Source organism: Scardinius erythrophthalmus (genome assembly GCF_964197995.2).
Source record: "Scardinius erythrophthalmus genome assembly, chromosome: 13".
Lineage (NCBI taxonomy): Eukaryota > Metazoa > Chordata > Actinopteri > Cypriniformes > Leuciscidae > Scardinius > Scardinius erythrophthalmus.
The window spans coordinates 21139060-21166629 of NC_138233.1; the positions used below are offsets into that span (position 1 = coordinate 21139060).

A 27570-nucleotide genomic window follows, 5' to 3' on the forward strand; every position below is an offset into this window, starting at 1 on the left:
CGTGTGAGTATATAGAGTATATATGTATTTTTCTTAATTTTATGCAATTGTTTAACTCCTGGATACAAAAAAGCCTCTGTTTCTAATCCGAAAACATCATGTTAGAATTAATTACAGAAATTACTGGAGAATGGGAGTATCAGGTAGGGGGTGCTTTTAAAGTCACCATGAAATCAACATTTTTGAATGGAATATTGCAGTAATTATAAATAAACAATCCATGCACATCAGTATTTTTATTTAACTCATGTGCCCTTGTAATCTTTAATTCCTCTCTCTCTCTTGCAGATATTTACTGGCAGGAGGGCGGAACCTGTCACTCACATGTAGGGTTGCAAAGGGGCGGAAAATTTCCGGTAAATTTCCGGAAAGTTTCCAGTAAATTTCCATGGGAAGTTAAAGGAGCTGTATGTAGGATTGTGGCCAAAACTGAATCTGCAATCACTTTAAAAATACTGTAGAGAGGTGTATCCCCTCCCCCTCCCCCCTGACTCAAGGTTGCCAGATAAGCTGCAGGATTCAGCAGAAACGTAGGCTGCTTCAATGGTCATACAGGTCAACTTGCAGCATGTGTAACTTATAGGGTTGCCAACTTCAGAAAAGGAAAATACAGGACAATCGTGGTTATTTACAGGAAAATGAGGGACACTCAAAACTGTGCATCATTTCAGTGTAAATATGTGTTTAAAAGGTTATCAGACATGAACACATTTGTATTGCTTTACCTATTTATGTATTTAATTCATACATAAAATACAAAAAGTCATACATAAAAAAAAATCACATTACAAACAAACCATCATTCAAAATAGCAGCATTTATCTAAAATAGAAAGCTTTTTAACATTATATAGGCTTACAGTTCAAAAGTTTGGGAGATTATTTTTTTGGAAAAAAAATTAAAGAAAGTATTTGCCTACTTTTATTCAGCAAGGATGCATTACATTAATCAAAAGTGACAGTAAAGACATTTATAATGTTACAAAAGCTTTCTATTTACTTTCTAAGGCTTTTTTTTTTTACATTAATAATAATCAGAAATGTTTTTTGAGCATATTATTCCTTCAGGTAGATTACATGTTTTCTTGCGTGGCTGGATGTTAGACTCATGGCATGAACAATAATCACGTTGTTTGCATTCGCCAAAATTGTTTTGCCGAAATCAAAACGTGGACAGTAAAAGGTTATTACCGTTAGCGCGAGACGAGTCCGGCTAGAAGCGGAAGCAACCAGACAGCAGAGGATTATGTTCGCAAATCAAACAATGATTTGTCTAAAAACTGTGATTGGATGATGACAGGTGTCGGTGATCATTCTCAAGTGTCGTGGTCAGCACTGCTGCTGTTGCTATTGTATCAGTCAGTGGTTAGATCAGCTTTTCAAAAAACGGGACATGGGAGGTCACGCACGGGACAAATATATTAGGCCCAAAATACGGGACGTCCCACCTAATTCGGGACAGTTGGCAACCCTAGTAACTTAGTCCACGATATACTGTACGTGAAGAACGAATGACGAATCTTTTTTTTTCTGAGGTAAAGTTAGGCTTCTGTCTCTGTTGTTTTCCTCAGCGTCTCCGCATAATGACAGAGAAACGGGCTCCATAATGCATTGCTAATACGTCCATGTGAGCTAATGTTACGTTACTTTGCACGAACATGCATAACTTTGTTCGACTGTCATGAATATATGAAATGTCCATTGACATCAAGTACAAGTTAGCCAAGCATAGATGAATCTTACCTGTCCAGGAGAAAATTAGCAACGTCGCGTCTGTGATCAAATTCTTCTCCATTTTCAGCCGTCTCCATCTTTCAAAAGCATCTCCAATACAAATTCTGTTTTTATTTCGGACTTTGTCACGACGAATTTCTGAATTATAACGAGGTCTTTTTGATTTAGTAACGTTAGACATTTTTATCCGACTAGAGTTAGGGTAGGTAAGAGCAGAGCTGGCAACCCGGATCCCGAAACACTACTGACTTCGTGATTGGTCGATAGGTGGAGGGAGGCGCATCAGGCCAAAACACAACATGACAACATCAACATCAGTTGAGGGCTGCAAGTCCACTTTTTAAATGACAATATCCTAGCCATACTACTGTTGTCAGTGATATAAGTATTTGAAATGAACATGATTTCTTAATGTCTGGTGACACATCAGGGCCATTTTATGATTAATTGAAATAGATTCCTTACATACAGCTCCTTTAAGCTGGGGAATTTTGGAAATATGTATTACCACGACAACCGCTTGCGCGTCCACTCTGAAAGTAACTGTACACATAAGAGACGGATATAGCCTACAGGGTGGGCCATTTATATGGATACACCGTAATAACATGGGAATGGTTGGTGATATTAAAGTCCTGTTTGTGGCACATTAGTATATGTCATGGTCACCACCCATCTTGAGGAGTTTGCCCCCTCACATATACTAATGTGCCACAAACAGGACTTTAATATCATCAACCATTCCCATGTTATTACGGTGTATATACCATCATACCGCCGGCGCCCAGCCCTACTTATGTGGTAAATAAAGTTATGCTAGCTTATTTAGCATCTAACTTATCAGCTTGCTATCTTCTAGATGAATACATTTTTATATGATATTTGCAATTTAAACATTTAATAAATATTTTTCCCCATAATATCATCAAAACTTACTTCACTTTGTTTAGTCCACAGGCTCAAATTAATTCCCTTAAATTCCCATGGAAAGTTTCCAACCCTACTCACATGGCATCACAGCAATAGCAAACCACAACCATCCAGCGATCCAACCAATTTCCCTTGGACAAAATCAAGTCATCTTCGGAACACAAACATAATGTTGAAATCTAAGAGCTTTCTGTCCCTCCATTGACAGCTACGCAACTACCACTTGACGCTTCAAAAAGTTCATAAAGTGATTGTAAAACTAATCCATGTGAATTAAGCAGTTTAGTCCAAATTTTCTGAAGAGACTCAATCGATTTATATGATGAACAGGTTTAATTCAGGGACAAAAAGCTCTCAGGTTTCATCAAAAAGATAATTTGCGTTCCGAAGATGAACGAAAGTCTTAAGGGTTTGGAACGTTGTGAAGGTGAGTACATTTTTGGGTGAGCTAACTCTTTTAGTTTTAGGAACTTACATTTTAAGCACAATATTGCCAGCTATACTTTGTCTGTTTTTGAGTTTAGTAAATTACTCATTGATATGTTAACATGAAGCCAAACAAACCATTTGAATTGATGGCTCAATCGGTCTGAAAAGCCTTCATGTAAATACTTCTATCAATCCAAATGAGCTTGCAGAGCATTTAGTTAATAATAGCTTAAATTAAGTTCACAGATAACTATCTTTCATTCTTAAAAACACTCTCCATTCTGCCTGTCCTTCAATAACTCTCTCCCCCATCTCTCTACACAAAATACATATTGACACTGCTGTGACGTCATATGAATCTTTGAGTTAATCAGTGAGCCTTTTTTAGACAGTTGATTGTGCAGTTTTGTTCAGTATAAACATCATTAATGTTGAGGGGAGGATAGTCAATTGACCATTTCAAGTCCAATCACAATATGGGATTTAGTTCAATGCTGTTTATCCTTTTAGTATGGAGATTGTTTGTCCATTCTAATAGATTACTATCAAATGTTTAAACTGAGAAAATGTATCATTTTAAGGGAAAATTAGATTTTTCAATGAATTGACAAAAGTTGATTTTAAATTTCATGGCATCAACACATCTTAAAAAAGTTGGGACAAGGCCATGTTTACCACTGTGTGGCATCCCCTCTTCTTTTTATAACAGTCTGCAAATGTCTGGGGACTGAGGAGACAAGTTGCTCAAGTTTAGTAATAGGAATGTTGTCCCATTCTTGTCTAATACAGGCTTCTAGTTGCTCAACTGTTTTAGGTCTTCTTTGTTGCATCTTCCTCTTTATGATGCACCAAATGTTTTCTATGGGTGAAAGATCTGGACTGCAGGCTGGCCATTTCAGTACCCAGATCCTTCTACGCAGCCATGATATTGTAATTGATGCAGTTATATGGTCTGGCATTGTCATGTTGGAAAATGCAAGGTCTTCCCTGAAAGAGACGACGTCTGGACGGGAGCATATGTTGTTCTGGAACTTGGATATACCTTTCAGCATTGATGGTGTCTTTCCAGATGCGTGAGCTGCCCATGCCACACGCACTCATGCAACCCCATACCATCAGAGATGCAGGCTTCTGAACTGAGCGCTGATAACAACTTGGGTTGTCCTTGTCCTCTTTTGTTCGGATGACATGGTGTCCCAGTTTTCCAAAAAGAACTTCAAATTTTGATTCGTCTGACCACAGAACAGTTTTCCACTTTGCCACAGTCCATTTTTAATGAGCCTTGGCCCAGAGAAAACGTCTGCGCTTCTAGATCCTGTTTAGATATGGCTTCTTTTTTGACCTATAGAGTTTTAGCTGGCAACGGCGAATGGCACGGTGGATTGTGTTCACCGACAATGTTTTCTGGAAGTATTCCTGAGCCCATGTTGTGATTTCCATTACAGTAGCATTCCTGTATGTGATGCAGTGCCTGAAGATCACGGCATCCAGTATGGTTTTCCGGCCTTGACTCTTACGCACAGAGATTGTTCCAGATTCTCTGAATCTTTGGATGATATTATGCACTGTAGATAATGATAACTTCAAACTCTTCGCAATTTTTCTCTGAGAAACTCCTTTCTGATATTGCTCCACTATTTTTCGCCGCAGCATTGGGGGAATTGGTGATCCTCTGCCCATCTTGACTTCTGAGAGACACTGCCACTCTGAGAGGCTCTTTTTATACCCAATCATGTTGCCAATTGACCTAATAAGTTGCAAATTGGTCCTCCAGCTGTTCCTTATATGTACATTTAACTTTTCTGGCGTCTTATTGCTACCTGTCCCAACTTTTTTGCAATGTTTAGCTCTCATGAAATCCAAAATGAGCCAATATTTGGCATGACATTTCTAAATGTCTCACTTTCAACATTTGATATGTTATCTTCTATTGTGAATACAATATAAGTTTATGAGATTTGTAAATTATTCCAATACAGTGTCCCAACTTTTTCTGATTTGGGGTTGTATAACATATACATCTAAACTTCTAGTGATCAGTTTCACAACACCAAAATTGTTATGGTGGATTTTATACTGTAGCCTCCCATCTTTCCTGTTCAAGCTTGCAGAATTTGAGTAGGCCTACTATATATGATAATGCATTTTGCCTGAGAGCATATACGTAGTGTTGCTCTCATTCGCTTATTCTCTAAATATGCCTCTGATAACATCCATGTCCTAGATTTTAGCAGTACTTACAATGAATTCAATAATTATCACCCTTTTCAACATAAAGCACACTAGATCTTATTGTTGCCTATATGAAATGAGGGCAGACCCGCAGGACCAACTTATGATTAAGTGCTCTGCTCACAGCCATAAGGGTAATAAAGCAGGATTGGGACCTCAGTAATGGCCCGGTTTCTGTAACTAAGGATTGATCCATTAGCCTTCAGCTATATCCAAACATTATTCATGAATCTTTATATCATTAGCTGGCATGCAAAAATCAACAAATGTATTCAATGTCTTAAAAAACAACAACTTGTGGCCTAGTAACTGATTTCCTCGCTGTGTGGTTAGCACAGAAAATTGACTAAACTAGAAAACCTTGGGGCAGTTTCTCACAGGAGCACTGTGCTTCAGAAGATTAGACAAATTGAGCATGTTTTTAATAAAGAAAGCATTAAGTATATCTCGCAATACACACAGGTGATCATTTCAGCCTTCACATTGGCATTGAATATAAACAAGATTATGGGTATTAAGGAAGATTTGGGTCAGTGTCACTATTCACTGTGTAAGTTTATATTCATTTTCCCTCTTATTGCATTTACTGTATGTTATGATATCAGATGATGCTTTCTTAGCACAAAAATAAAGCTTTTATGGTCTTACCTCCACCAATCGCGCCTTAGGAATAGAAAGTGATGTCATAGCTGACCAGTTTCCCATGCTAATGCTCACTGTAACAGATCAAACCTGTCCAGATATTCAACTTTAGCAGAGTCAGCACACAGGATCATTCAAGTCTAAACTTATAATCTTCTAGCAGATAGCTGTAAGTGGAGTAACATATCTATCAGGCTGAACATTTTAAAGATTGTTCTCTGTCATTTAATGCAGGATGGTTAACAGGGAACTGAACTCCATGGACTCTGCCAGTGTCCACCGTTGGTGCGTCATCAAAACAAAAGTAAGCACAAATTGACGTTCGTTGCATGAAACTTATTTGCTCTCATAGATAAAGAAGGAGAGAGGGCAGTTCATCTTCGTAACAGCTGCATGTGTTTTACAGCAATGACAAAAACTAAAACTAAAGTTGATTGCACAGCAGTTTTACAATTTGCATCCATGTATGGTTCTGCAGGAATCAGCTTGTAATGTCCTTTCTTCCCACTAATAATTGACTTGAACATTTCCTGGTGACAGCTGTTAAGTGGTGTGGAGTGTCCCCATTACAAACAGTACTGCGGTGTTGACATTAGAACCAATATTTTTGCATTAGATGCATCAACTACGGTCATGTGCGTGACATCGGTAATCTTGTAATAATTTGTGCCGGCCTGTCCTGAGAAGCAGAGGAAAACCTACAGTATTTAGAAAACCTCTCTCTCATTTTGGGAAAAATTGGTTGTATGACATGAAATGAATGTGCAGTTCAACAGGTTTCATCCCATTTGTCCAAGGATCTTGTCTTTTGTTCTCTAAGCTGTGTAGGACTACAGTATATTGGCAGATGAATACAGCTGCTCTTTGGACTTGATTTTATGCCCGAAAAACTGTGAGAGATGTTCACCAGTGCCCGTTCACTAGTTTTTATGCAATTTAGAGGCTGTTAATATGAAATGAACCAACAGCTTCGGTTTTGTTTGTGCACATCTCATGATGTTTCAAAAGTTCTTTTAGCAAGAAGTTGCATCAGGCTTTTGATGCAATTTCTTTTGCTTCATGTCAGGTCTGTCTTTACTTGATGGCTGTGCCAGCACTGGCAAATGCTGTAAACCACATTCCCTGAATGTCTGTAAAGCAGTCTTTCTGCTGTTTCCCTGGAAAGTGGATGAATGTTTGCTGTGGTTGCTTACCCATCCATTCAGGATGGCATTTGCTTTCACGGTGGTGTTCAGATAGATAAAGGGCACATAATGGGGACAGCCTTACAACTGATGGAGAAAAACATCTCAGTCTGACACATGCTAGATCAGAGAAAGACTCATTACCACACAGTTACACTAGATGCTTTCACCTTTTCAGATTGACACTGCATTAAAGATTTCACAGTTCATGTCACAATTGGCGGGGTATGCAAAATACCTAATTGTCAGGTTAATTCTTCACTCTTTAGTATCATTGAGCGAGCACATCCATACCCCTTTTAAGTGTATGAAATAAACTCACCAGCTACTTTAGTAGGTACACCTGTTCAACTGCTCGTTAAGCCAAATATCAAATCAGCCAATCACATGGCAGCAACTCCATGCATTGAAGCATGTAGATATTGTCAATACTATCTGCTGAAGTTCAAACTGAGCAGAATGGGGAAAATAGGGATTTAAAGTTCTTTGAACATGGCATGGTTTGTTGCTGCCATACGGGCTGGGGTGCGTTTCCCAAAAGCATCGTTAGCCAGCTATGGTCACAAGATCCATCGTTATCAGCATAGTTCAACGAGTCGGTGTTTCCTGAAACCATAGTTCCAACGAACATTCGCAAACAGCATCGCAAAGTTTTGTGGTTGGAACTACAGTTTTCGACCTGTGGTTAGAAGCAGAGTTTCTTGTTTGCATGACATGTGGACTCAATAAATCCTTATCTTGAGCCAAATAAACAAGTTAACATTCAGTACAATCTATTTCTTTTATTTAGAATACATACAAATGTCATTTTATGTCTTTTAGTTTGTCAAGAGTTTTAAAGCACCGTTTTTGAAGAGTGCGCATGTGCGTTCGTGCTCTAGTGCGTAAGAACGAGCCTATTATTGAATCTGGAAGTAAAGGAAAATAACTGAGAAAAATTAGAAATAGTCCTCAGATGCCTTGTCCATAATTTATAGCAAAACTGCATTAATTCGAACTCAAACAGATTCATTACAAGTAGTTATTACTCCACCACCTGCGTGACATCATTAAACAACGTGGTTGAACGACCAATTTGCGACAATACAGGTTTTGGGAAACAGTCGTGACAGTGTTCTTGAACATGGCAATGTGTTCACTATACTCAAATGACCCTGACAGTTCCAGATCTCAATCCAATAGCGCACCTTTGGGATGTGGTGGAACAGGAGATTCACATTATGGATGTGCAGCTGACAAACCTAAAGCAACTACGTGATGCTATCATGTCAGTCTAGACCAAATTCCCTGAGGAATGTTTCTAGAACCGAATCTATGCCACTAAGAATTTTGGCAGTTCTAAAGGCTTGTTTAGAAACAATTGAAAAGCAGCACATTGGAATGAAAAATCGTGTTCTATATGAACACCATAGTCTGGTTAGACGCTATATTGAATTAAATGATGTTTTATTAACAAAGTTCTGGAGGAGCACGTTCGTTCAGCTAATTAACCTGATTAACACGAGAAGAGCACATTCAGCCAATCAACTCAAATAATAAGAGGTATATATACACCAGCCTTACCTCTGTTCGTTGACATTCTATCACATTTTATCAGCATCCCTCCACCACCCCATCTCCTCACTTCTAGTCCTAACTATTCTTATCACAACCGGGGGGAGTACCCTGGGTTCGGGCCAAAACTCGTGAATGCAGATAAAAACGAGGCTGTGAGTGATATACAGTCTGTGGCATGCTCTGTATAAAGTATACTAAAGCAGACTAAACTCTGTATACAATTCACAACTTTCTAAATGGATTATTGGAGTTTTTGTCCATTAATCCTACCCTGAGTGACTCACCCTGATTTCCCCTATATCAGATTTGTGATATTAGCACTACTGTTTTGAAGAGTCCTATTGATTCAATATCCCTGTGCTCATGAGCTTATATATAAGGGAAACAATCACCCTTTAAAGCCCGTTACCTGTGATTGCTCTTGTAGACCTCTTTGTCCAATTAGCATTCATGCTTTTAGCAACTCTTCCGGACTGCACAGGGCAAACAGATCTGTGTGTCTCAATGTTTGTCATTGTCAGTTGCTTAACCGTTTATCAGCGGTCAGTAAGTGCACTGGCAGCTGGGACTTACTCGGCCATGAGGGTTAAAAAAAAAAAAAAAAAAAGCATGTTCAAAAGGAATCAGGCAGCATTATTAACACACACACAAGTTTTTTTTTTTTTTTCACAAATCCCAGTGACCTGTTTGAATTGGGATATTAGCATTGCCTCCCTCTGTGTGAAGTGTCCCTCCTCCTCTTTGGGGCAGCACAGCACACAGCTGCCAGACAAGTCCTCCTCACAGGGGGCAGGGCAAGTTAAGACAAACTAGGATTGAGTAAAGTAGCCAGTACAACTAGTGCGGTTGTGGGCTGACATGTCATTTGAGCTAGAGGAAGGCAGGGGCAAACTTGAGACAGGACTTGGGAAGGACTGACTTGGATCTCTCAGAGCTTGTAAGCTTTTTAAAGAAATCAGTGTAGGTGTGAGTGTGGGGGGCGTGTATGTGTGTGTTTGCATGAAAGCTCTAAGAAGAAAGGCACTACTTGCATAACGTGATTCTACATCTGCCAGTCTTTCACCAGACGGTAAGTTTTAGTGTCTGTGTTTATGCAAATATTTGATTTTAGATGATTTGTCATTGCTCATGTGCATTTACACAGCCATATTTTTCTTAATTACTTTTATCAGATCCATTGAAGACATATTATTCCAAAAGCAGAGTAAGATATGAAATTAATTTATGATCGTTGCATGTGCAAAGTTTGTACCTGTTACTGTAGTAGCCTATTAATGAGATATTAGCCTATCCACTCTCTCATTATAGTAAGACAGAATACATTTTGGCTCAGCTATTAAATATGCTGTGCTGTAACTGAGCCTCAGAGTTGCTTGTCAAGTCCGACCCCTCAGGTACAGCCAACCGCCTTATGCATGTCAGTCTTCTCTGCCTGTGTGACTCTTTAACACCTTTCACAGGTTGTAAGCAGACGCAGTGTAATGCTAATGCACAGCCATTTGCTCATACACATCACAATGTGCTAAATCTTTTTTATAAAATGTGTTTTGCATGTAAAAGAAGTTATTTAGAAAGCAGCTTTAGTGCAACTTTGGTCTGCATCCTCATTTACATGCAAAATAAGACTGCCAAAAAATCTCTAAAGCTGTTCTAAATGCTGTTTGTATGTATATAAAAATATGTACTCTACCATTTAAAAGTTTGGGGTTGTTAAGATTTTTTAAATGTTTTTGAAGGCCTTTATTTGTTCAAAATAGAGCAAAACAATACCACTTTAAAATTATTACAATCTAAAATAACTATTTTCTATTTGAATATCTTTTAAAATGTAATTTATTCCTGTTATGTCAAAGCTGATCATTACTCCAGTCTTCAGTGTCACATGATCCTTCAGAAATCATTCTAAGCTGATTTGCTGCTCAGGAAACAAAAATAGTTTTATTATATATATTATTTTTTTTTTTATAAATTTATTATATATATATATATAAGACAGTTGTCCTTTTGCATGCCTCAGCTCCAATTTGGTTCCCATTACTATAGATCTTGCATAATGAAATCTTTACTTTGCACATTTCTTCTGTGCAGTGTTAGTCAAATCATACAGAAAAGATTAGGTCATGAATATGTAAAACATAGTAAAGAAAAGAAATCATCTTCAGAAATCTTTCTTTTGGCATATATATATATATATATATATATATATATATATATATATATATATATAATAAATTTATAAAAAATGTAATTTTTTTTATTTATATATATATATATATATATATATATATATATAATATTGTATATATTTTTAAAGAGACAGTGCTATAACTAAAATGGATTTAATTTAGGGTATGTAACAAATAGCAGACTACATCCTTTAAACGTTCAAGTCTGCTTTATATAAACCTTATATAAACTCATTATACTTGATACACTTATAATTAACTTTTATAATGAACTTGTAAGCCATTCAAATAAACCAACAAACTTAACGCTTTAATTGCAAAAAAGCCCACTGGCCAATAAGTGATATGCCAAATACCTACGCCTATCAAAATGAAAGAACTTTATCCCACTATTATGCAATAATGCCTAAGGCTTATGCATTATTCTACATTGGGCAATACTAAAACCTGCTGCTTAAACTGCAGACATGTGCAAGTGAGAACAAAAGCTGAAAGTGTTATTGAATAATTGTCCTTTTGCATGCCTCAGCTCCAATACTACTGATCTTGCATAATGAAATCTTTACTTTGCGCATTTCTTCTGTGCAGTGTTAGTCAAATCATACAGAAAAGATTAGGCCATGAATATGTAAAACATAGTAAAGAAAATAAATCATCTTCAGAAATCTTTCTTTTGGCACATACTCAACTCTAAAAAACAAATATACATAGTTAGTGTACTTGATTTATTTATTTGACAAAAACTCTCTTGACAGTTTGTGCTAACAGGAAGAATGCTGGAACATTGCTTCACATTTTGCCGATCCCTTGTGAGGAGGAAGAATGTGGACCAGGACTGTCTGGAGGAGTCCAAGCTGTGCCGCTGCCTCTCCACTGTCGACCTCATTGCCCTCGGGGTGGGAAGTACACTGGGGGCCGGTGTCTATGTGCTCGCTGGGGAGGTGGCTAAAGGCAATTCTGGCCCCAGCATTGTGGTGTCCTTCCTCATCGCAGCTCTAGCATCTGTGATGGCCGGCCTGTGCTATGCTGAGTTTGGTGCGCGGGTACCCAAGACGGGCTCGGCCTATCTGTACAGCTATGTGACCGTGGGGGAGCTCTGGGCCTTCATCACAGGCTGGAACCTCATTCTGTCATACGTCATTGGTAATTATGAATTAGTCATATTTTAAAGCAATAATATAGTAAGTGAAATGATATTTTTTCAAACATAAACTGATATTTGGTTGGCACAGGGACCTCTAGTGTGGCACGTGCCTGGAGTGGGACGTTTGATGAACTTATAGGGGGCCACATTGAAAAGTTCTGCAAATTGTACTTCAAAATGAATTTGCCTGGCCTGGCAGAGTACCCTGATTTCTTTGCTGTCTGCCTGATCTTACTCCTGTCAGGTAAAAAAAAAGAAAAGAAAAGTCTGTTAGTAAATTCATTCACTTCATTCATCTTAAAAAAAACATAAAAAAACATATTCCTCGTTGTTCTAGCATGCATTCTGTGTTATTGCCTTCTTAACAGCTAGTTATATAACCCTAACCCAGTGTTGGGTAAGTTACTGTCAGTGTAAAAGTAATTAATTACCAGCTACCAATTACATCTTCAACTGTGTAAATAGATTACGGTCCTAATTACTGCCTTTTAAAAGTATTGCATTACTTATTACTGATTACTTTCTAAATCCCATATCACGCTCGAACAGTTGAACAATACAAGTTTAGACATGAAACTGCTTTTTTAATTCTTTCAAATAAATAATATAAAATTGCATAAATTATTTTTGAACTGACCAAAGTATTTAAAGGGAAATGGTTACATGAAAAACATACATTTTAACATTAGAGGTTAAATTTTGACGTTAAATCCACTATTATTTTATTGTTCTACTCTATTTAATTCAATTACATCAGAAGTAACTGTAATTAAATCACAGAAAAGTTAAGAGTAATCCCTTACTTTACTTTTTAAAGGGAAAAATGATTATATTACAGTAACTAATTACTAATTACCAACAATGGTTAGATTCCTCATTTGTAAGTCATTTTGCATAAAAGCATCTGCTAAATGAACAAATGTTTGTACATCATTTAAGTTAAAACTTTTAAACAAATGGTTACATAAATAATGTCTGACTTTCACATTCAGTTTCATGTCTGTCACTGTAATTCTTTTTTTCACAGGTCTTCTCTCCTTTGGGGTGAAAGAATCAGCTTGGGTCAACAAAATTTTCACAGCTGTTAACGTGCTTGTGCTGATCTTTGTTATCATCTCTGGATTCGTCAAAGGAGACGCGCTCAATTGGAATATTTCAGAAGAATCTCTCATAAACGTCACCATTGTCAGAAGGTGAAGAATATCTCTTTCTTATTCCTTCTCTTCTTTTATATGTTGATGAATTATGCGAGCCTGATGTGTGAATTATGATCTTAACCATTCAATACACTTCAATCTCCTTACAGGAATCTCTCACACACTGCTAATGTCACCAGTGATTACGGGGTAGGGGGCTTTTTGCCTTACGGCTTTAGCGGGACACTCGCTGGTGCGGCCACATGCTTTTACGCCTTTGTGGGATTTGACTGCATTGCAACCACAGGTATTAAGTCACTTATGCACAGTCATTTTCCGTCCTCCAATCTGATCTTGAGTTCCAAGTGTGTTGGTATTTGTGATTCTGACCAGGTGAGGAGGTGAAGAATCCCCAGAGGGCCATTCCCATCGGTATAGTTGTTTCCCTGCTGGTCTGCTTCCTTGCCTACTTTGGAGTGTCAGCGGCCCTCACCCTCATGATGCCCTACTACCTGCTGGATGAGAGGAGTCCTCTACCTTTGGCTTTTGAATATGTGGGCTGGGGGCCTGCGAAATATGTAGTAGCGGCAGGATCGCTCTGTGCTCTCTCAACCAGGTAAACATCTTTCTTTGCTCCCATAATGTTGTTCTGCTGGCCAAGACATCTCACAAGACTGTATATTGAGATAGCATGCTCATATTAAACATTGTGAATACTTGCATAAAAGTGCATTTATTCATTTTGTCATTTGTTTGTCATTCGGTGAAACACAACACTTTCCTAATTAATTTTTATGGAGTTCTTTGCTGGGTTTGTGGTGGACTGATTATATGCTTTGCATCCCTAATTACTTTTTGATGGTGGTTTGTTTGAAAGAGAGCCATATATAAATAATTATACATAGCATTTCATTAATCACATTATATTATTATTAGCTTTTATATGATACAGATTTAAACTTGCTCTCTTTCAGAACAAAATTTTCACGTGGAATGAGGATTTCTGTTTTTTCCTGGTGACATAAATCAGTAAGGACTATTGTTTGGCATTTAGCAAGGCTCCCTAAAGCAGCATTTATGTAATGAATGATTATTAGATTTTCTCTAATATTAATGTTAATTATGTTCAAAAACATCCTGGTGTGTGATTGGTAAAGTATACAACCTCTTATCTTGAACCTATGGAGTGCAACAGTGCCCGCCCGTGGTTTGAGCATTGTTGGTTCCGGAAGTAATTTTTTTCCCCATTCATTTGTCCCATAGGGATTTCAAAAAGTCTTTGTTAATGCTTTTTAAGCCAAGAAGCAAGCCAACCAGCTACGAAGTGAATCATAACGTTACAAACTTTGATTTGAATCAAAAAAAGTATTCAGACAAAATTACAAAGGTACAAGACTTTAGTGATAGAAAGAACTACAATCCCATGAAGCATTGCGAACGGCATAATTAAATGAAGAAAGATGGAGAAATATAAAACTACTCATTTGAAAATGTTGCCCCAACACCTGTGAAGAAATGACTCCAACTTCAGATGACGCAAACTCTGATTCAACATGCACCAATGTTGAATTTCTATATTGTAATTATTGTGTTGACAACTTAATTACTTCAATGAGCTTATTGCTAACGAGATATTTTTGGCATGGTTTGCTTGATTGGTGGCATTTGAAATAATGCATGCTTTTACGTCTTCAACTGAAGCCAATGCCATTGATTAACAACCTCGTAGCTCACAGTAAGGTTGTTTTTAAAGGTTTATAAGTTATAGTTAAAAAGCAATTTCCCTATGGAGAAAATGAATGGAGTTTTTACTTCCGGAAAAAAGGAAGTTTTTTTTCCACTCTATTGCTATAAAAGACCAAAATTGGGTAAATTATTACCCAAGACCAATCATTTTGATTCAAGCTACTTTTCTTTGAATACTTGTGGCATTTTTTTAATTGAATAAAACATTAGGATACCATAGCCTAATAGGCCTTGTGCAATACTCCCAGGAAAAAAAATGAAGATGATTTAACTGCACCTCTGGTCCCATTTGCTTCATTTGCTAAGCGCTATACAATGATGTGCTGTCAAATTTTATATTTCCTAAAGTCAACATGACACAGTAACCTGTATTACTTCTGTAATGTGTTGTTTTTTTGTGTTGACTCAAACAGAATATTGACAAAGAACAAAATGTAGCAGACTTAATTCTATCCTTTGGGAATTGATTCAGTGAAAATGTTGTCTATATATCCTGTGATTGGAGGGCAGGAGTTAAAAACGTAAAAGCCCGTTGATGTCATTCGAAACAACAATTTAGTTTTCTGTGGAATAACATGCATTCATCAATCATGCAAAGACCAGAAATGTGTTAAGAAAGTAAACGGTGTTAATTTTGATTTCATGTTGACTTTAAAATAAAAATCATTATTTGTGGATGCCAGCATTGAAGTGTTTGGGATCAGATCTGCAGCATGTGATTAATTGACACTTTGCTTCTGCTGATGTGTTTGCCTCACATGCAGTCTGCTGGGCTCCATTTTCCCAATGCCGCGTGTAATCTATGCTATGGCACAGGATGGGGTGCTTTTCAAAGCGTTAGCCCAAATCAATCCTAAGACGAAGACCCCTGTTATTGCTACAATGTCTTCAGGTGTAGTTGCAGGTGAGAGATGGAGGCACGATTGCTATGCAAACTGCCAATGTGATCCACCAGGCAAATGTGAAAAAGAGTGTAACTGTGCAATACACAAAATTATTCTTTAGGAACATGCATCAAATTAATCTTTTACAGGGTTCCAACAGCCACAAAAAAACTGGAGATGTCAAGATTTTTTTTTAAAGACCAGGATAAATCAAGGAAATTAATAAGTAATGGAATAAAGTAAAGGCAGTGAATATAAATGCCTATTTATATTCCCCTCTAAAATATTTTATTGGCAAGAAAATGCTTATTTTTTGAGTTTAAACTTTCTATCAAAATATTAGTAAAAATTAATTTCAGGTGAATATTTGCTCCTTCACACTTGCCGGTGTTGGTTAATATGTTCTTTTCCTTCCAGAGTTGCAGGTATCTGAACCATGACTCCTTTTTTGTTTTTAGCCTGTTGGGTTCTTTGTTCCCTCTTCCCCGCATTCTGTTTGCCATGGCAAGAGATGGCGTGCTATTCAGATTTCTTTCCAAAGTGAGTAAGCGTCAGTCGCCAGTGGCTGCCACTATGGCAGCGGGCACTACCGCGGGTAAGCTAAGATCGAGGTAGGCCTGGCATGGCCTGCTGTCCTGTTTGTGTCAGCCTGGTGGAGGTGCAGTGTGCCTGCTTAATTATTACCCTGTTAATGGAAGCATGCTTTCTATGGAAGCTTATTTCCACCTAAAAAATAAAAAAGGTAATTGCGACTTTTCTATCTCGCAATTCTGACTTTTTTTCTATTTATTTCTCAATTGTGAGAAAAAAAGTCAGAAGTATGTGATATAAACTTGCAATTGCGAGTTATAAAGTCAGAATTGAGAGATATAAACTCAACCAAAGTTTATATCTTGCAATTCTGACTTTTTTTCTCAGAATTGTAAGTTTATATTTCGCAATACTGTTTTTATAACACTCAATTGCGAGTTATAAAGACAGAATTGTGAGATAAAACCTCGTAATTCTGAGAAAAAAAATTGACTTTATAACTCACAATTGCGAGTATCTCACAGAAAAGTCAGTTATATCACACAATTATGACTATATAACACGCAATTGCGAGTTTATATCACACAAATATGACTTTAAAACTCGCAATTGCAAGTTTATATCTCACAATTCTGAGAAAATAAGTCAAAATTGCGAGATGTAAAATGCAGATGTAAAAGTCGCAATTATCTTTTAAATGTTTTTACTTCTGTGGCAGAAACAAGCTTCCATAGCTTTTGCTGTGGTGTTGGTGTTGGTGTTGGTGGTGGTGATAAAAATCTGTGGGAATATACAGTGCGTAGTTAAATTCTCTGTAAATGTTATTTATTGCATGCAAAAGTGATATGTAGAGCGTTTGATGAAGTTTGCCGGAAAAAGAAAGGAAATTACTACTGATTTGTTGGTGTATATATATATTGTATGTAGATGTACACCAGCATACACTGATGTGCCAGGTGCAGATTTCTGATGAAAGCTGCAGGGAGAGATTCTTAGTACTTCCCCCTACAGTGTGTTAATACAGCACTTTGATGCTAGCATGGGGTCAGCCATGCTTATGAATTCTGATGACTTCTAAAGAATGAAAAAGCAGAGGTGAAGCTTAGCCGGGGGATGAGGACGCAGGGTAGATTTGATATTTGGAGCCCCCTGCACGTTGCACATATTAAGCTCATACCGTAGCACTGTATGTTTGTTAGTACACTGCCTTCTTACTGTGAGGGAAGTCTGAGCAGCTGTATATGAAGTCAGAGGGCACATCTGGTGTAGATTTGATAAGAGGATACCAATGCTATTGCATCCTGAGTCTAAAGTCATTGATGATGACACTTGAATTATTTTGGAATCAGGCTCTTCAAAATAGGAAGATTTAATTTATTAAATGAATACCAATGAAATAAACTGTGCATGCTCTGTTGGCATATTTATGCATTTTTGACAACCAAGCCACATTTATAAATGTATGAATGATATTGGATTAAATATCAATATAATATGAAACAGATTTATTTAAATAGCATATTTGGCAAAAAAAGTTGGCATAGTTTTAAATTATGCAATACAAAACAGTAGATTCTCCTTCTGTATGTTCGCATTGCAAGCAATTGCAAAAATTGCTAAGAGAATTTAAATTATTTCTGAGAAAATAGAGATATTTACATGCCATGAAATCTGTGCATTTTAAATGTGACTTAAGTGTCTAATTAGTTAAAGAATGATAATAAGCCAATGTATGTAAACCATTTCATTTATGCAAGTATGGTTTGTGATATGCATGCATTTGATGTATTATTTTTAAACTCCACCTGATCAGCAATTGTTTCATATCAACAGCAATCATGGCTTTTCTGTTTGACTTGAAAGCGCTGGTGGACATGATGTCTATTGGAACTTTGCTGGCGTACTCATTAGTGGCAGCTTGTGTTCTTATCCTCAGGTTAGTAAACATTCATTTTCAAATGATTAATTTCAAGAATTTATATGGTCTTGACCAAAATTTGTTAAAGGGGGGGTGAAATGCTATTTCATGCATACTGAGTTTTTTACACTGTTAAAGAGTTGGATTCCCATGCTAAACATGGACAAAGTTTCAAAAATTAAATTGTACGTTTGAAGGAGTATTTCTGTACCAAAAATACTCCTTCCGGTTTGTCACAATTTTCGGAAAGTTTTTTTCGAGTATGGGCCTGTGTGACGTCAGATGGGGCGGAATTTCCTTATATGGGTTCTAAGGGCACTTCTCCCGGAATAGCGCGGGCGCGCGCACTCGTAGACCAGAGAGAGAAGAGAGCGAAAGCAGTACCTCATCTAAGCGCTGTGCTCGGCTTTAGGGAAGTCAATGTCACCAAAGAAGTGGGTTTTTGGTTGCCAGGGCAAGACAACCATGCACAAATTCCAAAAGAACCCGGCGTTAAGGGACCAGTGGATGGAGTTTGTTTTTCTAGAGCATCAATGGAGTTGTGCAAGTGTTCTTGTTTGTTACCTGCATTTCGACGATGATTGTTTTATAAACAAAGCCCAGTTCGACGCCGGATTTGCAGATCTAATGCTTAAGGATGGAGCAGTCCCGATAAAGGTTCACGGTGGTGCGTTGGAACCGCAGGCGGTGAGTAAAACTGCTTCAAATGTCTGTAGCCGCGTTTCCATTACCCTTCAAATTGCGCAAATTGAAATTGCGCATTGAAAATACGCTTAATGGAAACACGTCAATTTCGCAAAAACTCCCATTTATCGCAAAAAAGTTTTTACGCTCTCATGAGGTGGTTTTTCAGGCAATTCGAAAAAGGAATATTTCGCAAAACTGCAATGGAAACAGTTTTTGCGCATTTACAGTCACCTGACTTAGAAGACGCTGTGTTTGAGGTCCATGTAGGCCTATTGAGTTGATGAATGTTTACGCAAATAGGCCTAATAATTATTTTATTTTAACATTTAATAGGCTATATTTAGAAGACGCTTTTATGCAAAAAAAAAGAACAAAGCTGAGCGTGGAGCGCGCACTGCATGGCACGGAGGCGCGGTCGCGAACACTTGCATTTTCCTATCAACAGTGGAAACAACTTAAAAATACTCTATCATTTCTGGTCATACAGAAAATAATAATACATTATTCTCAACTACTTTTATTTGTGTAAACTCACAATAACAAAATAAAACGTTGTGCTTTTGTAAAGTAAAAGAAAACAATCACGCACTTTCATGATCTCCGTAAACTGGAGCGCGAGAACTGAAACAAAATATAGGCTAAAGCTTAAATGTCCACTTTAAAACGAACAAATTCGAATCGAAAGCTTTACCTTCTGATTTTGTAATTCGTATGAAAGGTATTTCTCTCTAAAAGCGCATCTGCTTAACAGCGGAGATGGAGATGTAATTTTAGCCAAAACATAGTTTATTAATAATATTAATGGCTCTTCTCATTCAGCACTGCGGGAAAAACATCAAATCCAGGTTCTGATTTGGCCTTAGAAAACCAGTAAAATCGACATGTTTTCCATATTAATTTGTGACTATTTTAAATGTTTAATAAAGGGGCAAAAAGTCATAAACAAACATCTGAAAATTCTTCGATATTTACTTTTTTGCGCAGCAGCTGGTGTAGCCAGTTCAAATTAAAATTTTGGTGTTCAACTTTGCGTTTTAAAAAGACAACAACCGTTCATTTTTCGTTTTTCAATTACGGGTTAAAAAAGGAAAAATGAATGGACACAAAATAGCCTACATGGATCGTTTGGACAGAATACGAGACAGAGTTCTTTATTAAATTCATTAAAAAAAATACTAATAATTAGACTATAGGAATACTGGATTCTAAATCTCAAAGAAATGCCACAATCAAAACCTCGAAGCAGAAATGAGGGCGAAACACCCAGAAACTCCATGTGTCGTTCGCATTATAAGGGTCTTTCCCTGTCATTAATGCTTGGATAACACGCCACGTCTCCTTCCATTAATAATAATAATAATAATGTCTAATGCGGTGGCTGTGATATTATATAAACCAACGTCAGTTGCCGTGATTTTTGGAATGACTTATCGCGAGAGAAAAAAGGACGTTTTAGTCGCATAACATCGGTTAATGGAAACGCCGTCATTTCGCAATAGTTTTTTATCGATATTTAGATAATAGCGCAAAACATTTGCGCAAATCTGTAATGGAAACGCAGCTTGTGTGTTGTTAGCTATCGGCGCATAAGCACAGCTTTAGCTCCGCTCACACGGCACGCCTCCAGCCGCTCGTTTTTTTCCGGAAAGACTCGGTACAGCCTATCTTTCTTTTGTAAATATAATAAAACTAAAGACTTTTTGGAGATATGAAGGATGCAATACTACTCTATAGGTACTCAAGATTAACAGGAGATTGAGTGAAAATGAGTGTTTCACCCCCCCTTTAATATTAATATGCATCTTAATGATGCGCCGACTAGTGGCAGAACTAATCAACTGGTCACCGTGATTTTTGCCAAGTAAGACACGTTCATGTATCAACATATTTAGTTGATCCTGGAACAACATTCCTGCCTAAAAATTTCATCCTGACCATAAATTCCCTAAACTCAGAGGGAAATGATAACACTGATGATAACACTTGACATAGACTGTAAACTTGTCCCTAAAATCTGATTGGTTGATTGGAATGTTGATCCAGAAACATGTTGTACTTGGTGAAATCACGTAATCAACTAGTTGGTACAATGATGTGTGTACTATTAGTAATCTTTCATACAGTGGTTATGTGTCAGTTCTCAACTGTATAATGTGTGTTTGAACGATTTGACAGATTTGATATGGACAATTTTCTTGTGATATGATACTGAGTCATGTTTTTTTTTGTTTTACAAAAAGATGTATTAGTGTTTTAATCATGTTTCCTGTTTCTAGTGGCATAAGTAACTATTGTAATGTAAAATGTATGTGTGAAGGTATCAGCCAGATGCTGTGTTCGAGAAGTCTAGGATCAATGAAGGCAAGGAAGATGTTGGGGAGTCTGAACTGACAGAGTCTGAGTCTCATCTGAACATGCTGAAGGATAGAGGCGTAACCCTGCGCTCTCTGCTCAACCCTCCAGTGCTGCCCACCGAACAGACCTCCACTGCCGTCAATGCGTCTGTTATCATCGTGGGTTAGTACTGCAGCAGTTAGAGACTGGTCTGACAGGTTTAGTTATGTAGTCATCCTGATCTGTGTCTGTTTTCCCTGCAGTGATTATTGTGTGTGTTGTGAGCACACTCAACACATACTACGGACAGGCCATTATTGCCTTGGAGCCTTGGGCCCTGGGGGTCTTGGCCGCATCTTTGTTCATCTTCATCATGTGCATCCTTCTAGTTTGCAGACAACCTCAGACGAGGAAGAAAGTTTCCTTTATGGTATGTAGGTTTGAAATCCAAAAGTTTATCTAAACATACTGTTTAAAAGATAAAGTAATATTGTGAAGTATAATCACAAATTTTAAAATATATTTTAAAATGTAATTTAATTCTGTGATGTCAAAGCTGAATTGAATTTTCACCAGACACTTTTCCAGTCTTCAGAGTCACATGATCCTTCAGAAATCATTCTAATATGCTGATCTGGTTCGATGTTGAAAACAGTTGTGCTGCTTAATATTTTCTTGTTGCAACCACAATACATTTTTTCGGATTCCTTGATGAATAGAAAGTTCAAAAGAATAGCATTTGTGATTCTCTATTCAAGAATAGAAATCTTTTTTAACATTATTAATGTCTTTGCTGGCACTTTTGGTCAATATGAGTCCTGCTGAATAAATCCACAACCATAGATACAAGTATTTGTGGCAGTTACACATTTTTTCAGTAACCAAAATTATTTTTCCTGTAAAAAGGTCGGTCACACTCTTAAAGAGATTTTTTTTTCTTTTCCTTTTTCTTTAATGGAACACAAAAAGAAGAGGCAGAATGTGCTCTTTTCCATTCAATGAAAGTGAATGGTGACCAGTCAAGCTACTATAAGTAGTCATAATTTTGGTATCATATGACCTCACAAGACTTGTACACAATATAGTACACAAGTTGTATGAACTGCTGCCTTTCACTTTTATTGTATGGAAAAAAGCATGGACATTCTGCATAAAATCTCTCTTTTTTAGGTTTGAGTAATGACAGAATTTCCGTTTTAGGGGTACTATCCCTTTAATACATGTGGCTCATGTTGAACCGTTGCTGCTGTGTTTATCTTGATGTGTATTCTGCCCAGAACAGCCCTGAGTTTTAGGGTAATAGCCTGTATAAAATATCTGTGTTTGCCAAGCACTCTGTGTTCTTTGGAGGGCCGTATTGTGTGCTATCCTTATCTGACTTGAAAAACAAAGTGATATGACCCGAAAGAGCCTCCATTAATTGTGTTGTTTCTTTTTCAGTCTGGGTCATTTCATAAGTGAGTGTTGAGCAGAGTGCAGTCAAGCACATGTTTGAATCGGTGTGTATTTTTTGCTTCAGGTTCCTCTGTTGCCTTTTCTACCCATCTTGAGTATATTTGTCAACGTGTATCTCATGGTTCAGCTCAGCGGAGACACATGGATCCGTTTCTCCATCTGGATGGCCATAGGTACGTGCAATCTTTGAGTAAACACACACACGTGCACAGTCTAAAGTGAGTCTAAAGGTCTCATTGCTCTTTTTCTTCTCCTTTTTAGTAAACAATGACTAAATTTGACATGCACGTTTGATATAAATCATAACTTTGATATCAATCCACAGGCTTCCTCATTTATTTTGGATATGGAATGTGGCACAGCGATGAACGCAAGAGGCATATACAGAACTGTGGTGTTGCAATGGAGAAAAAGATACTGACATGCAGTGTGGAGTATGTGACACACACAGAGAAGACTAGCCCATGTTAACCCTTAATCGCTGTTAAAAAAGGACAACATTTAAGCTGTTTGGGGTCATTTTGACCCCAAACTTTTAAAGAGCAATTGCATAAGGAAATATACATTTTTTTATATGGAAAACTATATATCATTTTTTTTATTTACTTCTCAACTATACATTTATGCTGTGTTTTTGTGGAAATTTTGAAGTTTTTTACCTATTTACTGCACAATTACATAACTAGGCCATAAATTGGCTCATGAAAAATGATTTTTTAAAGAAAAAATCACTTAAATGATGATCTTAATTAAATCTAAATAGTTTTTGGACATTGCTCTATGTGTTAGAGATAGAATACTGACATCTGCTGGTTTGTGGAAAAACTTTAGAAATTATAATTAAAGAAAGAAAGTGCAATGACCACATATATCCAATAGAGGGCCATAGAGACTCATTCATTTTCACTTTATTGTTTGTGATGCTTCAACTTCTCCTCACAACTTTGATATATATATTTTGTGAATATTTATTTAAACATTTTGAAATACATAAAAAAATCTGTATTTTTGTCAGAGTTAGAATTTGTTGTTGTTTTCTGATATATTTTGAATTATCTGCTTTTGCAAATTATTATACATACATTTGCAGAACCATTACAAGTCACCACTATGACATGACTGTGGTGTGTGTGTGTGTGTGTGGGGTGTGTGTGTGTGTGTGTGTGTGTGTGTGTGTGTGAACAAGCTTGTTCCATGTTGCATATGTGACATTTTTCAGATTTATGCCAGTTTAGTTGATTTTATTTGCCAATTTCTATAAAAATGCTCTCTGTTGCAGTGACATAGATGTGTGTGTTTGTGTGTGTGTGTGTGTGTATGTATGAGATAGAAAGTTCGTTCCACTTTGGGTTTATGCTCTAGGACCAGACCTTGATTTAAATGTAATTTTTTTTTAGATTTATGCCAGTTTTGTTTATTTTATTTGCCAATTTCTATAAAAATGCTCTCTGTTGCAGGGACATACACGTGTGAGTTTGTGTGTGTTTGTGTGTGTGTGTGTATGAGATAGAAAGTTTGTTCCACTTTGGGTTTATGCTCTAGGACCAGACCTTGATTTAAATGTAATTTTTTTTTAGATTTATGCCAGTTTTATTTATTTTATTTGCCAATTTCTATAAAAATGCTCTCTGTTGCAGTGACATACATGTGTGTTTGTGTGTGTTTGTGTGTGTTTGTGTGTGTGTGTGTATGAGATAGAAAGTTCGTTCCACTTTGGGTTTATGCGCTAGGACCAGACCTTGATTTAAATGTAAATTTTTTTAGATTTATGCCAGTTTTGTTTATTTTATTTACCAATTTCTGTAAAAATGCTCTCTGTTGCAAACACATACATTTGTGTGTTTGTTTATGTGTTTGTGTGTGTCTGTGTGTGTGTGTGTATGAGATAGAAAGTTCGTTCTACTTTTTATTTATGCTCTAGGACCAGACCTTGGTTTATATGTATAAATTTTCAGATTTATAATGGATTTAATTTTATTTTTTTGACAAACAAAATAAAAAAAAGTCATTTTTTTCATTTTCCCATTCATTTTCAATGTGGGGTCATTTTGACCCCAAACAGCTTAAACGGTAAATTTTTTTTTTACACACCTTTAGAACAACCAAATCAAGCCCAGTGTTTTTGTGCATGTTTAGATAGGTTATTTAGGAAAAGTCCCAGAGTTTCATGCCCCTGATATGAAGGTAACATTTTTAAAAAATGAAAGAAAAGTCCAGTGGGGTCATAATGACCCCAAACAGCGATTAAGGGTTAAAGAACAGCAGACGAACTCTGACAGTGTCTAGCTGTTATCTACAGCATTCACCAACCAGCTGACAGAACTGAGCTCTGCCATCATGAACAATCTCTCAGTGCTGATGTTCTCACTCACGTGTGTTGTGATCATATCATGTCGGACATTAGGGGTGTATGATCTGACAATGAAAATTCAATGCAGTGATTATGGAATTGACTCTATTTATACACCCTTAGGGCGTTTTCAGAACTGTAGATCGCTTGTTTCGTTCTTAAACAGGGATTTAAACTGTTACAGAGTTGCAATTTCTTATTGGTTTAGTTCAAACATTTACAGCCCTGTAGGACATGTGAGCAATTTGCTTTAAATGTGTTTGGAAGAGAAAGGGGAAAGCGTGTTTTTATTTTCTATAAAGTATTAAGATTTCCACAGTCAGTATCTCAAGGTTACTTCCACTGGTAGTTTGTTCAATTAAAAAAAGGAAGAAGATTTTTTTTTTAAAGCATATACTTCACTATGATATGGGACAAATGTGTGGCATTATCAAATAATGTGGAACATTAGACTAGATATTGTTAAAACTAATAATTGCTGATATTGGTGAAAATCCTTTTTTTATTATTATTATTAAAGTGTTTCATTCTAAAAATTAGGATTAATTCTATTGACCACATCTTATTGTATGTGCCAGAGATGTTAAGCTGCTCAGATAACACTATTTCTTGTATTCTGAAAAACACCATACTTCTTATTTTTATCCATGTTACATGTGTTTGTGTAGTTATCGTTAAATGTTTGACATATCCAGTCTACAGTATTCATAGGTCAACCTGTTGTTTAACATCCAGGTCTGATGATGTTGAAGAGGAGCAAGTTATGTATGTAATCAGTGTTTTGTCTTGTAAAATTACCCTTTTATTCACTTTATTTACTTACTATATATTTTTTGGGCTTTTTCAAAAACTTTTTTTTTGATGAATAATCTTCAGTCTACATTACATAGTTCACTGCAGTCATAATCTGTGTAAGCCAGTTAACTGAGTGATGCCAGCAGGGGTCTAAGAATGGACAGCCTGAGCATCTGAAAGAGTTTCTTCTGCAAACTAGCACTCAAGTTCTTCTCTGCTTTAAACACTCGGTGTAAATGCAATGTAAACGAGTCATGGAGAGGCTAAGATTGTGGCACAAGGATTAATAAAAATGTGTTAATGTCTCATCAAAAATACTGCACATCAACTATTCTGTTTAGAGCCTTTGTATAGTTATTTTATTTTAGTAATGATGTGTGGTTTATGCCATTGTCAAAACATTACAAAGTGGTTTCATACAAAGCAATAAAATATTTCTTTTTAACTAAGGTTTCCTACATTGTATATATGCATTAAAAAACTTAATGCATAATTCATTCTTGGTTAGCTAGTCTGTTGAGCCAAAAGTTGCTGCCTTAAATTTTTGAGTACCATCAACAATGTTAAGTCATTTCAACTTAAATTACATTAAACTGACTTATATTAAAGGGATAGTTCACTTTGAAATTAAATATTGGTATGTTTTAGCTTACCTCAAGGGCATCCAAGATGTAGGTGTCTTTTTTCCGCAGTAGTTTCAATTTTGATATTTTTAGGTCAAACCGTTCTTGTCTGTCAGTCATATAATGCAGGTCTATGGTCACTGTCTCAAAGAGCATGCACAGAGTCCAAATTAAACAATTCCCCATCGTAAGTACACATTGATGGCCTAAGACACGAAACGAGTGGTTTGTGTGAGAAAACGAACAGTATTTATATCGTTGTTACCTCTTGAACACAACCACGTCCAAATGATCTGAGGGCGCGGGCGGGTATAGATATATACACTAGATGTCGCCTTGGCTACGGTTTCGTTCCAATGAACTGCAGTAGCCAAGGCGACATCTAGTGTAGGCCTATATATCTTAACCCGCCCGCGCCCTCAGATCACTTGGACGCGGCTGTGTTCAAGAGGTAACAACGATATAAATACTGTTCGTTTTCTCACACAAACCGCTCGTTTCGTGTCTTAGGCCAATGTGTACTTACGATGGGGAATTGTTTAATTTGGACGATGGGGAATTGTTTTAATTTGGACTCTGTGCATGCTCTTTGAGACAGTAACCATAGACCTGCATTATATGACTGACAGACAAGAACGGTTTGACCTAAAAATATCAAAATTGAAACTACTAAAAAAAGACACCTACATCTTGGATGCCCTTGAGGTAAGCTAAAACATACCAAAATTTAATTTCAAAGTGAACTATCCCTTTAACATTGAGTTGAATCAAGTTTAAGCTGAAAATTAAAGCAATGTTAAACTATATTGTCATAACTTATTGATCATGTATTTTATTACAGTGAGGCCTACATGCATCTTATCTATTAGAACAACCTATTTTATTTGAGTTCTTGTAAAGTTCAATGTCCTCATCAGACGCTGATTATATTATTACAAAACTGCAGAAAGAAACAATTACATTTCAGCTATATCTTTCATAAATCAAATGAGCCAACACTGCCTACTTCATTTTAATGTTGTAGTCATATAGTGGACCTCTGCTTTTACAGCAAGAGTGCAAAATAAATCTCAC

General features: G+C 36.8%; 1 protein-coding gene across 4 annotated transcripts; it reads left to right on the forward strand.

Moving 5' to 3' along the window:
* The first annotated feature begins 9555 nt into the window (after positions 1-9555).
* slc7a2 (solute carrier family 7 member 2) lies at positions 9556-26317 on the forward strand. 4 transcript variants are annotated; one of them, XM_081382765.1, is made up of 14 exons: positions 9570-9776; positions 9880-9911; positions 11649-12036; positions 12126-12281; positions 13065-13230; positions 13344-13480; positions 13567-13789; positions 16262-16398; positions 18168-18270; positions 21257-21456; positions 21537-21703; positions 22793-22901; positions 23054-23194; positions 24978-26317. In XM_081382765.1, the coding sequence occupies exons 3-14, from the start codon at positions 11667-11669 to the stop codon at positions 25043-25045; spliced, it is 1977 nt and encodes a 658-aa protein (XP_081238891.1). In that variant the 5' UTR covers positions 9570-9776; positions 9880-9911; positions 11649-11666; the 3' UTR covers positions 25046-26317. The 4 variants fall into 4 exon arrangements, with proteins under 4 accessions (XP_081238892.1, XP_081238891.1, XP_081238894.1 ...); XM_081382766.1 differs by lacking the exon at positions 9880-9911 and having other exon boundaries at positions 9556-9776; XM_081382768.1 differs by lacking the exon at positions 24978-26317 and having other exon boundaries at positions 9650-9776; positions 23054-23330.
* Positions 26318-27570: the final 1253 nt, after the last annotated feature.

What these genes read in the sequence shown, in the direction of transcription:
- slc7a2 (XM_081382766.1), top strand. Translation starts at nt 11,667, where the DNA reads ATGCTGGAACATTGCTTCACATTTTGCCGATCCCTTGTGAGGAGGAAG. An exon ending in TGACTGCATTGCAACCACAG is followed by an intron (nt 13,481 to 13,566) that starts GTATTAAGTCAC and finishes GATTCTGACCAG; the next exon opens with GTGAGGAGGTGAAGAATCCC. An exon ending in GGAAGAAAGTTTCCTTTATG is followed by an intron (nt 21,704 to 22,792) that starts GTATGTAGGTTT and finishes TTTTTGCTTCAG; the next exon opens with GTTCCTCTGTTGCCTTTTCT.